General features: G+C 51.5%; 1 protein-coding gene across 1 annotated transcript in view; it reads left to right on the top strand.

Moving 5' to 3' along the window:
- Window positions 1-400: 400 nt before the first annotated feature.
- FBP1 (fructose-bisphosphatase 1) overlaps window positions 401-12206 on the top strand; it is a 31323-nt gene continuing 19517 nt past the window's right edge. Inside the window, exon 1 of the mRNA XM_007969933.3 lies at window positions 401-631. Within this exon, the coding sequence (XP_007968124.1) occupies window positions 462-631 (170 nt within the window). The 5' untranslated portion in view covers window positions 401-461. The remainder of the gene's footprint in view (window positions 632-12206) is intronic.

Here is a 12206-nt window from a genome sequence, read left to right as displayed (position 1 = left end):
CGGTCCGGGCGGCGGGAGGCGGCGCGAGGTGTTCCCGGGGGCGGGGCCGGGGGCGGGGCCGGGGCCGACCCGCGGCTAAAGGTTCCCGGTTCACCCGCCCGCGCCCGGCCTGGCCCAGTCGCACCGCGAGCGCCGCGGACACTCGGGGCCGCAGTCGGTCTGTCCGTCCTCCCGCCAGGTCCCGCCCCGCACCTGCCCCCGCACCTGCCCCCGCACCTGCCCCCGCACCTGCCCCGCACCTGCCCCCGCACCTGCCCCCGCACCTGCCCCGCACCTGCCCCCGCACCTGCCCCCGCACCTGCCCCGCACCTGCCCCCGCACCTGCCCCGCACCTGCCCCCGCACCTGCCGCTGCACCTGCCCCGCACCTGCCCCCGCACCTGCCGCTGCACCTGCCCCCGCACCTGCCCCCGCACCTGCCCCGCACCTGCCCCGCACCTGCCCCCGCGGCCCGGCTCCAGCATGGCTGACCAGGCGCCCTTCGACACGGACGTCAACACCCTGACCCGCTTCGTCATGGAGGAGGGCAGGAAGGCCCGCGGCACCGGCGAGCTGACCCAGCTGCTCAACTCGCTCTGCACAGCCGTCAAAGCCATCTCCTCGGCGGTGCGCAAGGCCGGCATCGCGCACCTGTGAGTCGGGCCTCGGGCGGGGCCCGTCTGTCTGTCTGTCTGTCCGCCCGGGGAGCCTGTCTGTCCGTCTGATGTCTGGGCGCCTCTCTTGCTCTCTGTCTGGTGGCCCGTCTCTCCAGAAGCTGGCTCAGCCTCACTCAAGTTCTCACCCCCTCCCTTGACCTTGGAGGGGCCCACCTGGGGGTCCGTCTGGCAGGTGCACGCCTGATTCCATCCTCGTGCCCCTCTCAGCCGGCCAAGTGCCGGCACCTGGCCTGCCCGTCATACCCGCCCTGGCCTCAGACAGGAAAGTGCTGGCTCAGTTGCCTTCCTTCCCCATCTCTTCTTTGTCTCTTCTTTCTGCGATTAGGCACCCAAGTCAGGTTTCTAATCCAGTATCTCTGACCCGAAACGAGACTTGTTAGGAGCGAGCGTCCCCCTCCCAAGCAGGCTGGGAGGTCTCCAGAGCCTTTAGGAGCAGCAGGCCTGGTGTGCAAAGGAGCTCCCGTGGGCTGCCCCTTGCTGGGACCGTTGCCATGCTGTGCTTCAAAACCCTTATCCATCTGCACTCACGGTGTGTGCAGCCCCCACCCGATTAGTGGAAAGCTCAAAAGTTGTTTGTAGAATGGTTTCGAATGCTCTGTGGGGTGCATCTCGAACGTCACCGGGCACCGGAATCATTGGGGCTCTTGGTAAGACGTGTGCCCTTTTCCGTCGCTCTGGGACGGGTCCTGAGATTCGGCATTTCTGAGAAGTCCTCCTATGGTGGATGCTGCCCGCCAGATACTGTGTGTCTGCTGATCTCATTGTGAGTAGCAAGGGGTCAAGGCGAGGGGAGACTCAAAGGACCCCTTCTTGTGAGGTTTTCGTAAGTCACACAACATCCTTTCGTTTGCGTTGGTGTGCACAGGTGTTTTCTTTTTCTTTCCTTTCTTCCTTTTTTTTTTTTTTTGAGACGGAATTTTGCTCTTGCTGCCCACGCTGGAGTGCAATGCTGCGATCTTGGCTCACCGGAACCACTGCCTCCCGGGTTCAAGTGTTTCTCCTGCCTCAGTCCCCCGAGTAGCTGGGATTACAGGCATGAGCCACCACGCCCAGCTAATTTTGTAATTTTTTTTTTTTAGTAGAGACGGGGTTTCTCCATGTTGGTCAGGCTGGTCTCGAACTCCCGACCTCAGGTGATCCGCCTGCCTCGGCCTCCCAAAGTGCTGGGATTCCAGGCGTGAGCCACCATGCGCAGCTGTGCACAGGTGTTTTCTAGCCAACTGATCCACACTTTTAACTAAAGGGTAACTGGGTTTTCAGATTGTCCATACACCTTCCTAACATTCCCTGCACTTACGTACGCTATAAAAATGACACATGATGGACCGGGCGCGGTGGCTCACGTCTGTAATTCCAGCACTTTGGGAGGCCAAGGCGGGTGGATTGCCTGAGGTCAGGAGTTCAAGACCAGCCAGACCAACATGGTGAAACCCCGTCTCTATTAAAAATACAAAAATTAGCTGGGTGTGATGGTGTGCGCCTGTAATCCCAGCTACTCGGGAGGCTGAGGAAGGAGAATTTGCTTGAACCCTGGAGGCAGAGGTTGCAGTGAGCCAAGATCGCGCTATTGCACACCAGCCTGGGCGACAAGAGTGAGACTTCGTCTCAAAAAAAAAAAAACACATGATGCTCAGAGCTGACCTGAACAAATATAATCCCACTACTTTGGTTTGGAATGCATGTCTCCATTTTTAAAATCTCTTCTCCGCCCCCCATCCTGTAATCTAGATTCCTTTTCTTACTGGGAGGCTGTCTGGCTTTGGTCCCACAGTGTGGATTGGCGGAGATCATTCATGTAAAGGAGTTGTATGATCACATTTATTTTTGAATATTAAGCAGACATGTTAAGGAAGGCGATGACTCCATTGCTGTCGCCTCTGGCCCCTCTTAATAATACATTCCTAAGCATTCTTACTTTAGAAACACACCCAGGTGAAATCTTATTCAAGCTTTAATTTACAGCTATTATAGGTGGCTCACAGCTTTAACTGCCTTTGAGGACCAGGGATATATTTTAAAAAGAGGGCTGTCGACTGGGTGCTCACACCTGTAATCCCAGCACTTTGGGAGGCCGAGGCAGGTGGATCACCTGAGGTCAGGAGATCGAGCCCAGCCTGGTCAACAAGGTGAAACCCCATCTCTACTAAAAATACAAAAATTAGCCAGGCTTGGTGGTGGGTGCCTGTAATCCCATCTACCTGGGAGGCTGAGGCAGGAGAATTGCTTGCACCCGGGAGGCGGAGGTTGCAGTGAGCCGAGATTGTGCCACTCTACTCCAGCCTCGCGACAGAGTGAGACTCTGTCTCAAAAAAGTGAGTCTCAAAAAAGAAAAAAAAGGGCTTCTCATGTCTGATAGTTTAAAAAATTGTCAGTACCTTTCACACTCCTAGAGAGACTTAGAAATGTGTTTTGAGGTGTCCCACTTCCTAAGTAACCTTAGATAGCGGGACCTCAGATAGTGAGATTTCGATAGTAGGGCCTGGATGAAGCATGCTAATTTTGGCTACAGAAGATACGTGTATTATTTATTTATTTATTTTGAGATAGAGTCGCACTCTGTTGCCCCAGCTGGAGTGCAGTGGTGTGATAATGGCTCACTGCAGCCTCAACCTCCCCGGCTGAATTGGTGCTCCCACCTCAGCCTTCCCTGTAGCTGGGACTACAGGCATGTGCCACCATGCCGGATAATTTTTGTGTTTTTGTACAGATGAGGTTTTGTTATGTTGCCCAGGCTGGTCTCAAATTCTTGGATTCAAGCAATCTGCCCACCTTGGCCTCCCAAAATGCTGGGATTACAGTTATGAGCCACTGTGCCTGGTCAATATGTGTACCTTTTTTTTTTTTTTTTTTTTTTTTGAGACGGAGTCTGGCTGTGTCCCCCAGGCTGGAGTGCAATGGCGCGATCTCGGCTCACTGCGAGCTTCGCCTCCCGGGTTCACGCCATTCTCCTGCCTCAGCCTCCTGAGTAGCTGGGACTACAGGTGCCCACCACCGCGCCCGGCTACTTTTTTGTATTTTTAGTAGAGACGGGGTTTCACCATGGTCTCGATCTCCTGACCTTGTGATCCGCCCGCCTCGGCCTCCCAAAGTGCTGGGATTACAGGCGTGAGCCACCGCGCCCGGCTTTTTTTTTTTTTTTTTTTGAGACAAACTTTTGCTCTCTCCCCCAGGCTAGAGTGCAGTGGCGGGATCTCCGCTCACTGCAAGCTCTGCCTCCTGGGTTCATGACATTCTCCTGCCTCAGCCTCCTGAGTAGCTGGGGCTACAGGCACCCGCCACCTCGCCTGGCTAATTTTTGTATTTTTGGTAGAGACGGGGTTTCACCGTGTTAGCCAGGATGGTCTCGATCTCCTGACCTCGTGATCCGCCCGCCTTGGCCTCCCAAAGTGCTGGGATTACAGGTGTGAGCTACTGCGCCTGGCCATGTGTGCTTTTATACTAGATAGTTGTGAATACCAGGCTTTAAAGAAATATTATCATGTGGCATTCATGGACAAAATTTAAACCATTCAATATAATCCAAGGAAAGAGTGAAACCCACCCCATATGTATCCCCGGGGGTATCCACTGTAAATGATTTACTGCTTATTTTTCCAGATACTTCTTTACACTCATATGAGTTTACACATGAACACATATTTACATAAGCCTATAAGTAAACAGCAGACAAAATGGGATCACACTCAACACACGCTTCTGTAGTTTGCTTTGTTATTTAACATTATTCAAGGAACATCCTTCAGTGTCAGGACATGTGCATCTACCTCCTCTACATTCACGGCTGTGTGCTGCTCCCCTGCACACATCAGGAGGTGTTGAAGTTGTTCTGTTTTGGGGCACTTCGGTTTTTACCAGCCTTTGGGTATGACAGTGCTGTACCCATGGAACTGGTGTTGATGCCTGGTTCTTGGGGTAGCTGAGAGGGAGTACTAGATGCTGGACACAGGTGATCTTGCGGGAAGTTCTGCGTGTGGCCGTTTTCAGTATCACATGTCATCGGGCAGGTAGCATGATTCTCAAACCAGGCCCCCAACTTCCATTCATTCCAGGTGCTGAAATCCGGAATGAAAAACCAGCATTCCTGCAAAGATCTCGTTAGTGCTGAAGAGCAGACCTAGAACAGCATGTACCCAAAGGGATGTGGTGACTGCAGGTTTGCAGGAACCTCACTGGAGCCGGCTGAGGGAGCTCACCCGGGGTCATGATGGAAACATCAGGAGTTGAAGCACAGAGCCTGGTGTAACCTAAAGTTGCTGTTGTAGTCACTTTTATTGCTCCTATTAAAACTTTCATGGAATCGTTGAGTTTTAAACTGAAAGGCACTCAACAGTCACCTAGTCTGTAGTCTGTCACCTCCTCATACAGAAGAGGACCCTGAGACTGAGGAAGATGAGATGACTTGGCCTGTGGCTGGGGCCTCAGGAACTCCGGCTTAGGGCTCTTTTGGCCACACTACACATCTCTTCCTTTATTTTTTAGAAATCAATTAAAAGTCACCAAACTCTAAATCTCATCAGTTATTTATTTATTTATTTTTTAATTTTTTTTATTTTTTTGAGACAGGGCCTCACTCTCTGTCACTCAGGCTGGAGTGCAGTGGTGCAATCTCAGCTTACTGCGACCTCTGCCTCCTGGGCTTAAGCGATCCTCCCATCTCAGCCTCCAAAGCAGCTGGGGCCACAGAAGTGCACCACTACACCCGGCTAAGTTTTGTTTTTGTATTTGTATTTTATTATTTATTTACAGACAGAGTCTCACTCCATTGCCAAGACTGGAGTGCAGTGGTGCAATTTCAGCTCACTGCAACCTCCGCCTCCCGGGTTCAAGTGATTCTCCTGCCTCAATTTCCAGAGTAGCCGAGATTACAGGCGCACCCCACCATACCTGGATAATTTTTTGTATTTTTAGTAGAGATGGGGTTTTGCCAAGTTGGCCAGGGTCGAACTCCTGGCCTCAAGTGATCCACCCGCCTTGGCTTCCTGAAGTGCTGGGATTAGAAGTGCAAGCCACTGTGCCTGGTCTAGTTTTTGTATTTATAGTAGAGACAGGGTTTAGCCATGTTAGCCAGGCTACCTTTTCGATGTGAAATCAGGCCTAGATCCCAAGGAGCCATTGCTCTGGGCAAACGTGCGCTGGGAGACTTCCCTCTGGGCTCCTGGCTCCCTCCATCCCCTCTTGGGAGAGACGCTGTGCAGGCCCGGAGAACGCTCTGCAAACCCGAGTCAGGCTGATGAAGTTGTGGTTCAAATGTCAGGTTCGAATGTGGTCTACTTTGTTTGCATTCCTTTGGAAGAAAGGGGTCCTCCAGTGGCTTCAGCTTTTTTGTTTTGTGGAGCTGACCTCCCTTTGTATCCATTTCCAAATCACTGACTGAAGAATTCACTGATTTTGTTCAAGTTCACTAAATATTACTGAACATCCACCACGTACAAAGTTCCAGAAGACAAGAACAACAGAGTTTACTCTGTAGGAAAAAATATTTGTATAGTTATAACACGCATTAGAGGTTTTGAAAGATGCTTACTTTCTTTCGTTTTTTGTTTTTTGTTTTTTTTTTTTTTGAGGCGGAGTCTCGCTCTGCCGCCTAGGCTGGAGTGAGTGGCGCGATCTCAGCTCACTGCAGCCTCCGCCTCCCGGGTTCCCGCCATTCTCCTGCCTCAGCCTCCCGAGTAGCTGGGCCTACAGGTGCCGCCACCACGCCTGGATAATTTCTGTATTTTTAGTAGAGATGGGGTTTATCCATGTTGGTCGGGCTGGTCTCGATCTCCTGACTCCGGTGACCTGCCCGCCTCAGCCTCCCAAAGTGCTGGGATTGCAGGCGTGAGCCACTGTGCCTGGCCTGAAAGATGCTTTTGCGGTGGCTAAGCCTATAATCCCAGCACTTTGGGAGGCCGAGGCAGGGGGATCACAAGGTCAGGAGATCGAGACCATCCTGGCTGACTCAGTGAAACCCTGTCTCTACTAAAAATACAAAAACTAGCCGGGCGAGGTGGCGGCGCCTGTAGTCCCAGCCACTCGGGAGGCTGAGGCAGGAGAATGGCATGAACCCGGGCGGCGGAGCTTGCAGTGAGCCGAGATCGATCAAGCCCCTGCACTCCAGCCTGGGCGACAGAGCCAGACCCGCCTCAAAAAAAAAAAAACATTTGCTTTCATAGAGGCGCCAAAAATGCGATTCATGGTGAAGGACTGCGGGGCGCCAAGAATGGGCAGGTGCAGGGGAAGCGAAAGGCCCGGCGGCTGGACCGCAGCTCAGGCTGGTGGCCATGGGGGAGGAGTCCTGAGGGGGGAACGTGTTTCTGGAAAAGTTGCCCACTCACTTTGACCAAAGCGTGGAGTGCTCATGGTGGGTTCGTGGCTGTGAAATTGTGGGTACGTTGGGGAAGCATTGGACGGCGAGGGTGACCACGTTACAGGTTTGCGGGTACACACAGGGAGAGATGAAGGATTTTGAACGTTTTTTGAGTGGGGCAGTTGCGTGACTGGAGACAAATCTGGAGAAGGTGTGGCTGGAAGCACCGCGGAAGAGGGAAAGACAGGACACGGGAAAACCAGTGGGAAGCGGGAGGCTGAGTTGAGTAGCCGGCAGAGCTGCAGCCTTGAAGGGGAGAGGAAGGATCTGGAAGAAGTCTGAGAGCATGGATTAGATGAGAAGGGCTGTGAGGGAGGTTCTGAAACTGCTGGTCCAGCAACTGAAAGCAGAGCCATGCCACCACAAAACAAAACAACACACACACAGGGACAAGGAGGAGCTGGGTTTTAGAGTTTGGGGAAGGAGGGAAGGTGATCTGAATATTCCGGAAAGGCTGAACTTGAGATGTTAGCGGGTGACCTGTTGGGAGATGCTGTGCAGCCTGCAGCTGGCCTTGTGTCTGTTTTGGCACACTGGCCCTGAGGCAGAGAAAGGAGGAGGAGATCTGGAGCTGTTTAGTGGACAGGAGTGTGCAGGGATTCAGAGCACGTTTTGGAGAGAGATGGAGCCAAGCTTAGATTCCTGGCCCTGCCCTTCGGTGTCTGTGAGGACTGGGGTGTTGATGTGACGTCACTGAACCTGTTTCTCCAGTTGTAAGATGGAGACAGCTGTGTTTTCAACCTCAGAGAATCGCAGGAGGATGAATTAAGTTTGCTAATCGGGTACCAATGTTATTAGTATCATTGTTTTCCTGAAGGCTATTTATTTCTTTATGTTTGAGACAGTCTGGCTGTGTCGCCCAGGCTGGAATGCAGGGGTGTGATCTCAGTTCACTGCAACCTCCACCTCCAAGGTTCAAGCGATTCTCCTGCCTCAGCCTCCTGAGTAGCTGGGATTGTAGGCGCCGCCACCACACTCGGCTAATTTTTGTATTTTTAGTAGAGACGGGGTTTCACTTTGTTGGCCAGTCTGGTCTTGAACTCCTCACTTCATGATCCACCTGCCTCAGCCTCCCAAAGTGCTGGGCTTACAAGTGTGAGCCACTGCAGTGCCTGGCCTGTTTTATTTTTGTTTTTTGTAAACTTTTATTTGAACGTTTTGTTCTTCATTCGTTAGCAGTATCCTGTGTGCCTTAGCAGGGGCGGAGTCCAGGCATGTTACGTATTAGAACAATGTTGCACCCAAAAGTGGCTGCAGGAACTGTCCTCCCACCAGACTCATACAGTGTCCGGAGGAGTTACTTTTACATATGGGGTCCTCTCAGTTGTTTGACAGAAGAAATAATAAAGAACTTCAGATTTCATTTTAGAATGACAGGTCAGCTAATACATGTTTAGGCTTATCTTCCAATTTGCAGTTTTTGACATTAAGCTTTTAGAAACTTTACCGGATTTATTTTATGTTTCTTGAATTGTCTTCTCCACATGACCAAAGAGTGAAATTGCAAGTTTGTTTCCGTAAAAGCTCTGCCAGCCTCGTGCCATCCTGTTTACCAGTTCAGGCCCACATGAATGCAAGCAGAGGCAGGTATTTGTGACCTTTGAAAGCAGCTCTCACTGCAAGCGCCTCTTCTTCAATGTATTTCTGAACCCTTGGATGTTCCCGGCCGGGCAAATGGTTGATTACCGTGGAATCAAGCAGTAACAAGCCAGTCTCACCTTTGACTTTAGTGATAAGGATTAAGTAATAATCCCCCTCCCTTTTGGCTGAGCCGGGTGTTCGGAGCCCGAGTCTGGTGCTTTTGCGTGCTGTGCAAAGTGTTGCTGCCGCAGTCATGTTGCTCAGTCACGGTGACTTCGGGAGGAGATGGTCCTAAGTCAGCAGAGCCAGGCAGCCCTGGAGGGCTCTAGCTCTGTCAGCCGCTGGCTCCAATCCTCGTGTCCTTCAGTGCTTTCGGGATGCTGTGAAAGGCAACCTCCCCCAGTCATCACAAATCTGCATGTTCAAAGTCCATGGCTGTGAAATGGTTCGTTCTGTTTTAGGAGCCATTTGCAAACTTGGAAAACAATGCTAACATTTAATAAGAATCTCCAAGGATTTCAAAACACTGACCACTTTAATCTATGCTTCTAAGGTGTTCCCCGTGATATGAATTAAAATGACTTACAGCTCTTTAAACTTTTCAGTGGGGTTTACAGTAAAAGTAGAGACATGATAGGCAGTTTCTCCAGTTGAGTTCTGCCTCCCAGACTCCAGGAAGAGCTCCTTCGTGTCTCTGGGGTTGGAAAAGGAAAGGGCGCAGAGGCTTCAACCCTGCCTGGTGCTTTTCCACTTTACTTGGGCTGCAGGGCCAACCAATTTGAATAAAATTGAAGTGAAATGTCAAGAACATCTCAAATAAATAATATTCCCAGTGAGATTTTATCAAATGTAAACTTGGAGCACTTTTTTTTTCTTTTGCCAGTTCCTTATTGGCTGTCCTCCAAGAAGTTGCCTGCAAAACTGGTTTAGAGATGCCTCCCCTTCCCCCAGTCCCCAGACCAACGACACTTACTTAGTGGATGCCTGCCGGGCTCTGTGAAGAGCATGTGGGCTGCCTGGGCGGGGAGTGCTGTGAACCAGGTGCATTATCCACCATCCCCACCAGCGTGGCCACAAACAGCCACTCAGGGGCTTCGCACAGCTTGATGGAGGCCACATCGTCGGAAAGAAGCGAAGGCAGAATCTGAACCCAGGTCTTTCTGGTGCTGAGTTCTTGCTTCTCCGCATGGTTGGGTTATGCCAAGCGAGCTAGGGGTGGGAATGGTGACATTTCTTGCACACTTGCCTATGCACCAGGCACTTTTCTGACCACTTTACCTGTATCAACCCAGTTATCCCCCCTCTCTCGACTACAAAGCAGACACACCTCATTCCCATACTGCAGATGAACCAGTGGTCACAGATGGGAAGTGACTTTCCCTGGCTGCTGAGCATGGAGCAGAGCTGGGACTGGAACCCCGGTGGTGTAGAGGGCCAGCCTGGGACTGGAACCCCGGTGGGGTGGTGTAGAGGGCCAGCCTGGGGCCTCGACCACGACACTCTAGTTTCCTGAGGAACCAGGTGAAAGGTCACTGCATTTGTCTAACGCTGTGTTTGCACAGCAAACACATTTTTACCAAGAAGCTGTGCTAATCTGAGGGTTTTCTTCAGGGGTCGGAGTCTGGGATGGTAGAGGTTATGCAGGAGGCATTACCAACACCGCTGGGTCTAATGGAGTTCATGATCTTAGGAATTCTTGGATCCTTGTCTTACACTCTAAACGTGTTCATCCGTTTACATTGAGAACCCACTACGTGCAGGCATTGTTCTAGGTGCTAAGGATACATGGTTAACAAAATACTCTTTTTTCCAGGATCAGGAACTGGTAGGTCTTTCCTCCTCCAGAGGTACATGTTTATGCAAGAGTTTCAGGCCCCCAGGGTAATACACTCGGCATTTCCCTGATGCCCTGCGCGTTTGCTTCGGACCTCACTAGAAACACGTCTGGCTGCCTGTGAGATTCTCATTGCGAATGACGCAGGTAGAGGGCTGTGCGTGGGACGTGGCCGTCCTCCAGGTGGCCCATCAGGTGAGGGGAGCTCAGAGGCCCTCCACTCTTGGCATTCTTGTACAAAGCGGGTTGGGCCCAGGCCTCTAAGATGGGGGTTTTAGATAGCGTTTCCAGGGGTGGCAGCCCTGTCTGTGCCCCCCCTCCCAGCGGCTCCTAGAAAAGAGTGGGCCATTCCTAAGGCCATGAAGACAATGCCCCATAAAGGTCACGCTTCCACGCCTGTGGGCTCTCCCCGTCCTCTCTGGGTGGGGGTTGAGAGACTAGACCCTCCCCCCTACCTCCCCAGGAGTGGGGGTTCTGTGATGTCGCTGATGCTGGTGTTTCACTCTTGCACACATTTTCCAGGCTCCTGGCACCGTGGAGGATCTCCCGGAGGCTAGTGCCTTCAGCTTCAGGCTCTGATCCTTCCTCGTTTCTTTAATTATCCGTCTTCACCACCGAAATCAGTTAACAACCTTCCTAGTTAACAGGCTGCCGTTTTCTAGGCCAAGGCTTGAGGTGAATTAGTTCCTCCAAGCAGCTGTGGTTTTATTTCCAGAAGCAGCCCCCAGATCGATAGCTGTGCCTATTCAATGACCATGGGTCTGTGAAGGGCATAAGCAGGACCCGTGCTAATCAGCTCTGCTTTTTCTATATTAAAAAAACTTTTGGCCGGGTGTGGTGGCTCATGCCTGTAATCCCAGCACTTTGGGAGGCCAAGGTGGGCGGATCATGGGGTCAGGAGTTTGAGACCAGCCTGGTCAACATAGTGAAACCCTGTCTCTACTAAAAATACAAAAATTAGCCGGACGTGGTGGCGGCGCCTGTAATCCCAGCTACTCAGGAGGCTGAGGCAGGAGAATCGCTTGAACCCAGGAGGGGCTGGTTGCAGTGAGCCGAGATGGCGCCACTGCACTCCAGCCTGGGTGACGGAGCGAGACTCTGTCTTAAAACAAAAAACAACAACAAAAAAAACCCTTAAGTTACCCAATAGATTGAATGTAATATATACTTGTTTTATAAACTTAAGATACAACATAGAACGAGATTTTTAAAAATATATAAATATAGTATAAGTCATGATTAGTGCTTCCTCATCATTGTTCTCTTTGCTATTGTGAAGAAAATCTCAGCTTCAGCTTAGATATGTGGAAATCAAATATCCGCGTCTCTGGAAGATTGCAGTTTAAAAGCATGTCCTGGAATTTTCGGCCGCAGTTTGAAAGCACCTGTTGATTCACACATGCCTGGAAGCAGCTGACGTTTGTGCAACGCTGTGCCGTGGTTCGGGCGGTGCCCTGGGGTTCTGTGCAGCCAGTCTGGCCTCCTTGCTGTGAGGTGCGGGCATTTAAATTCCGTGGCCAGCAGTAGCGGCCAGTGGTGCTCTGGCCTCAGCAGGTGCCCTGTTCTCTTGCTTGCTCCCTGCTACTTCTCAAGGAAGGCCTCAAGCCAATCCGCTCCTTATGCTCTGTCATTTCTCCTCTTAGGCCCAAGACAGAAACGGTGGAGAAAACGTCACAATGTCGCCTTTCCCCTCTGTGATAACTTTTTTTTTTTTTTTTTTTTTTTGAGACAGAGTCTCTGTGGCCCAGGCTAGATGCAGTGATGTGATCTCGGCTCACCAACTTTGC

This window comes from Chlorocebus sabaeus, chromosome 12 (genome assembly GCF_047675955.1).
Source record: "Chlorocebus sabaeus isolate Y175 chromosome 12, mChlSab1.0.hap1, whole genome shotgun sequence".
Lineage (NCBI taxonomy): Eukaryota > Metazoa > Chordata > Mammalia > Primates > Cercopithecidae > Chlorocebus > Chlorocebus sabaeus.
This window is presented reverse-complemented; position numbering and strand designations above follow the sequence as displayed.